General features: G+C 45.7%; 1 protein-coding gene across 1 annotated transcript in view; it reads left to right on the top strand.

Annotated features, from left to right (window-relative positions):
* Positions 1-5,544, top strand: part of LOC125487276 (myosin-7B-like) — an 11,626-nt gene extending 6,082 nt beyond the window's left edge. Inside the window, exons 5-7 of the mRNA XM_048618130.1 lie at positions 1,769-1,907; positions 3,117-3,235; positions 5,347-5,544. Coding sequence (XP_048474087.1) covers positions 1,769-1,907; positions 3,117-3,235; positions 5,347-5,544 — 456 coding nt within the window. The remainder of the gene's footprint in view (positions 1-1,768; positions 1,908-3,116; positions 3,236-5,346) is intronic.
* The last annotated feature ends 406 nt before the right edge of the window (positions 5,545-5,950 follow it).

Genomic DNA, 5,950 nt, shown 5'->3' with positions numbered 1-5,950 from the left:
GGACTGAGGAGAGAGAGAGTGTGAGAATGAAGTGAGGGACTGAGGAGAGAGAGAGTGTCAGAATGAAGTGAGGGACTGAGGAGAGAGATGTCCAGGGAAGAAAACTGACCTCCTGGTCTGGCCTACACGTGACTCCTGACCCATTGCGGTGTCATTGACTCTGAATTGGCCTCTGAAATGGCCTAGGCAGCCACTTTGTTCAGGGGCAATTAGGGACAGGGACAATGCCAGTCCTCCCAATGACACCCACATTCCATCAAATCATAGAAAGAAAACCCTGTTTAGGGGACTCTGCGCCCTTTAAAATCCAGTTAATAAATGTTAAATGTGGAAACTGGACCATGTTCATGGTGAATTCTATGATTTCTGAGGAAGGGTCACCAGACCTGAAACGTTAACTCTGATTTTCTCTTCACAGATGCAGCCAGACCTGCTGAGCTTTTCCAGCAACGTTTATTTTTGTGCCATGGATGATTCTGTTGTTTTCACATATTTGTATTTTTACATAGTTCTATGTATACTTTATGGATAATAATCTGAAGGACCATGAGGTAAACACTCACACAATCCTGCTGACTGTTAATGGCCCCAGATCGCTCACGAGGCCTTCTCAGGGTGAATGGAGAGGGGTAATAACTATGGTTTTGCCCTCGTCCTAAGACTGGAACATTCCTGACTGCAAGATGGGAGGTGTTTCAGTGGCTGCTCCAACCACCAGGAATGTGAGGATGGACATTCCCTTGATCGTCATTTTCATCATTTTGTGTCTCTCCTCAATGTAGTGATTTCTCAGAGCCCAGATTGGGAGACTGTGATGCAAATAGGAATTGTAAATTTGTATTTAATTGTCAGATATGACAAAGTGAAATGAGTAACTGCTCTACGTTGAACCAATGGGCTTCTAGCTTCATTGATGGGACAAGGGCAGAAGGAAAGGAACACTGTCAGATCCACAGCGGATACAGGAACACTCAGTGCTGGGGGTATAAAGGGGCAAGGTTTTCCATCTCTCATTCTGAGATATCGTGTGAATTAACCTCAGTGAGCAGCAAGCTCTCTCGTTGGAGAATCTTTTTCCAGTGGATCAGCAGTCAGGGGACTCCCCATCTAAATTATAACAGCATATAATACTGAAAGAACTTTTATTCCAGAACCCTTTCTATGATTGTAAGTGGTAATAGTTAGCTACGTGTTTGCCTCCCACAGAGAGGCAGACCTGCTTCCACTGCCCAAGCCCCACTGTGTCCCTGTTCCTGTGCTCCACCCATTCACATCCTGATCTCAACAAAGAACAAAGAAAATTACAGCACAGGAACAGGCCCTTCGGCCCTCCAAGCCTGCACCGATCCAGATCCTCTATCTAAACCTGTCGCCTATTTTCCAAGGATCTGTATCCCTCTGCTCCCTGCCCATTCATGTATCTGTCTAGACACATCTTAAATGACGCTATCATGCCCGCCTCTACCATCTCAACTGTTTACGCACTCTCCGAGAGAGCACTCTGGGAGGGTATTACAGACTGTCTGGGAGGGGCTTTAGCGAACTCTCTGGGATATATTTGTAGGCTGTCTGGGAGGGTATTACAGACTGGGAGGGTCTTTAGCGAACTCTCTGGGATATATTTGTAGGCTGTCTGGGAGGGTATACAGACTGTCTGGGCAGATTTTTTGCACAGCCTCCAGTTTGGGAGACACTGAACTGAAAGATAATAGGGAGATTAGAAACCTGTGATTGAATTAATCTTGTGTGTGTTGTTTTTTTAAATTAGCACGCTATGGACATCTTGGGCTTTTCCACAGAAGAAAAATACAGCTGCTACAAAATGGTGGGGGTGATCTTGCATTTAGGGAACATGAAGTTCAAACAGAAGGCAAGGGAGGAGCAGGCTGAAATAGACGGAACAGAAAGTGAGTAATTATTGATCAGAGTGATTGCTCCTGCTTCGAAACAGTCTTTGATGGCAGTTTGGCAGCTCAGTAGAACACTGTACATCTCCGAGTGGCTGTGTTAGTCATCCATTAAACTGGGCTGGTCCATCATACAACCAGACAACATTGGCTAAATAGCACGCACATGGAGAGCTCGTAAACACAGGAAACAGATATCATTCAGCTCCTTAAACATCAAGTGATGAGTTTTATTGAAACTTTCCTGCTGACTCATGAGTTGATTCTTGTTCTCACTGATGGTCTTTGGAACTCTGTTCCTCAAAAGGTGTTTGAAGCTAGATCATAGATAATAGAATCCTGACAGTGTGGAAACAGGCCCTTTGGCCCTACAAGTCCACATCAACCCTATGAGCATCCCACCCAGACCCACCCCCCTGTAACCCACCTAGTCTGAACACTTCGGGCAATTTAGCATGGCCAATCCACCTAACTGGCACACATTTGGACTGTGGGAGGAAACCAGAGCACCCAGAGGGAACCCACACAGACACAGGGAGAATGTGCAAACTCCACACAGACAATCACCCAAAGGTGGAATTGAACCCAGGTCCCTGGTGCTGTAAGGCTGCAGTGCTAACCACTAAGCCACTGTGCCACCCAAAAGTCCTTGAATATTTTTAAGGCAGAGGTAGATGGATTCTTGATAAGCAAGGGGGTGAAAGGTTATTGAGTTCTGAAGCAGAGCTCCAAACATTCAATCTTTTTCTCTCTCCAGCACTTTCTGATTTTGTGAGAGGTTATCAGGGTTAGGGGCATGATTGTGGGAATAATCACATCAGTCATTCCCCTCATTGAATGGCAGGGCAGGCTCGAGGGGCCTACTCCTGCCCCCAATTTGTGTGAATTTACATTTGACTTGGAAATACATCGCCGTTCCTTCACTGACGCTGGGTCATCATCCAGGAACTCCCCTTCCCAACTTTACAACCCAGGGACTACAATGGTTCGACAAGGTAGCTCACCACCCCCATCTCCAGCCTCAATGATAGATGGGCAACAATTATAGATGCCACTCTTGCCGGTGATGCCCAGATTCCATCAATGAATGGTTCAGAGCAGAGTAGGAGTTGTTGTTCATCTTTGGGGAGTGGTCTACAATTCCTGGATTCGGAATAAAGCTTTCGTGCACCTAGAGGTTTGGCACAAACATTCACCTTTTGGTAACAGGTGCAGATAAAGCTGCCTGCTTACTGGGAATTCGCTCGACAGACCTGATCACCAGCCTGCTACACCCTCAGGTGAAGATCGGCAATGAGTGTGTGACCAAGGATCAGAATGTTGGACAGGTATGTAAAACCGAAACCCTGTCAACCCTGGTTACATTCCAACCAGTGCCAACTATCCCTGCACCTCCTGCAGTGCCCCTGGGCCAAAATCCTGGAATTCCCTCCCTAATGGCATTGTGGGTCAGCAGGTGGACTGCAGCGGTTCATAAAGGCAGCTCAGCACCACCTTCTCAAGGGGCAACTTGAATAGGAATGATTTAGAGGGATATGGGCCAAATGTTGGCAAATGGGACTAGATTTATTTAAGATATCTGGTTGGCATGGATGAGTGGGACCATGCTGTATATCTCTACATAACATTCTCAGCCTTTTTATTTTAATCTAACACCACCCTTAATTTCCCTGTGGAACCAGGGATAGATCTTTCTTGCTATGTTTTTGTTTTCTTAATAGAATGCATTTGTTCAAAAATGTTGAATGATTTCTTTAAATGTTTACTGCCATTTGCTAACAATATTTTTACCCTGTTATCCAGTTAACCTTAACTAGGTCCCGACACCTAAAAAATTGACTGTGCCTAAATTTAGGATTTTGTTTTGGAATCATGCAAGTTGTTGTCTTTGATTGTATTATGATTGCTTTGTTTAGCCAGAGGATCTGTATGAGATTGCTGATTAACCATGCCTCATTGCCCAACACTAGATCTAAAATGCCTTGATCTCAAACTGTTTCAACAACATACTGGTCCAGGAAACAGTCATAAAATCATTCTGCAGAGTCACCTTCCAGACAAACAGTGCCAGTTTGATTGGTTCAACCCATCTGTAGATTAAAGTGTCTCATGGATATCACTAACAACAATTGCTACATGCCTCTATAAATACTTGGTTATGGGCACCTATGCCAATTTGTATTTCCAATTCTGCATGAAGCTTAAAGCCACCAAGAGACAGTAGGAACTGCCGATGCTGGAGAATCTGAGATAACAAGGTGTAGAGCTGGATGAACACAGCAGGCCAAGCAGCATTAGAGGAGCAGGAAAGCTGACGTTTCGGGTCTGGACCCTTCTTCAGAAAAATTCTAAAGAAGGGTCCCGACCTGAAACGTCAGCCTTCCTGCTCCTATGATGCTGCTTGGCCTGCTGTGTTCATCCAGCTCGACACCTGGTTATCTCTTAAAGCCACCAATGCCTGTTTTAGACCTCCTCATTATACCTGGTTTATTCTTAGCCCAACAGAGTACCTACTGGCAGGTGGCCCATAGTCTCCTTCTTCCCTCTGATATTTCTCACCTCTTTCCGGTTGGATTCTACATCTTCCAATCCAAGATTGTTTCTTATCACAGGACCCTCAAGGTAACTGTTGGAGAATTGCAGGGACTCAGGCTCCTCATACTAGCGTCACTCACCATCACACACTCCTAATCCTGATCACAGGCCAAATTTGAATTCCCTCATCTGTTGGGTGTAACCACTTCCTGGAGTGAGGCAGCTAGATAACTTTGCCCCTCTCTGATTTGGCACAATGTCTGCAGCTCAGATTCCATTTGGTCCAACATTCCTCGAGTTGCAAAACTATAAATGTATCCCCTTCACAATGGTGTCCAGCACCTCCCACCTGCTGCAGCAGCAACACATCACCCATCCTGCCATTTATTAATTGCTGTAGAATTCCTGCTCTTTACACTTTATTGTAATTCTTTATTAAACAAATAAATGTCAATATCAACTTTATATTTGAGATCTTTTTGAGACAGGAGGCAAAATTGACTAGAAATCGACACAAACTCAAGTTCTGAGTTTTACTTTGAAGAACAGAAGCATTGACTGAAACCGCTCACCAAACAGCTTGTTTGTCTGCACAGTAGTTTGTGACAGCACTGGGGCACCGATCTCACTGTGCATTTGTCTTTCGGCCCATGCCTTTTATTCTCTCCCACTCACCTCTCACTCTGGAGGCTTCACTTCTCGCAGTGAGCTTGATGTGAAGCACATCTGCCCCCTCCCCTCCCAAATCCAGACCAAATCGCTGGATACCCTCACTGAGATGAAGCCCCCACTCACACTGCCCATTCTCCTCACCGACTGATTTATCGGATCAACTCCACATGGCTCTGACTTCTATTGAGAGTCATGCGTGTGCCTCTGGGATTTTGTTTTTGTCTGGTGGCAGGTCCTTTACGCTGTTGGAGCTTTGGCGAAAGCCACGTATGACCGGATGTTCGCTTGGCTGGTAATGAGGATAAACAAGACACTGGACACGAAGCTGGCAAGCAAATTCTTTATCGGAGTACTGGACATTGCAGGGTTCGAGATTTTCCAAGTAATTCTGTCTTCAATTTTGTGTCCCACACAAGAGCTCGCGGTGTAAGGGCTCATAGACAAAGGGGATGGGCTCAGTACATTGTGTGAACTGTACTGAGAGGATAAGTGTTGGGACCCTCAGCTATTTCCGATCCATGTGAATGAGTGACGGGGTGAGGGGGTGGGGGGAGCGTTACGTCAGTCTGTTTAACGGGGGCTGCAAGTTGGGAGGGAGGATGCTAAGTGTGAGCAAAGGGATAAGGACAATTTAAGGTCGTGGGAGGAAAATGAGCGGGTAGAGTTTGACGTGGAAAGATGTGAGGCAGGAAAACTGAAGAAACAGAGAATTCTGTAAAAGGGAAAAAAAAAGACAGCAGGGAGCTGCAGAATGGAAGGGGGAGTCAATATCAGTTTGTCAGGGTTCCTCGAGACATTCAATCCTCCATTAGACAAACCCTACCACCCCCACACCC

This window comes from Rhincodon typus, chromosome 2 (assembly GCF_021869965.1).
Source record: "Rhincodon typus isolate 14 chromosome 2, sRhiTyp1.1, whole genome shotgun sequence".
In the NCBI taxonomy this organism is placed as follows: domain Eukaryota; kingdom Metazoa; phylum Chordata; class Chondrichthyes; order Orectolobiformes; family Rhincodontidae; genus Rhincodon; species Rhincodon typus.
The sequence above is the reverse complement of the archived record's forward strand: the minus strand, read 5'-3'. Positions and strand labels throughout refer to the sequence as shown.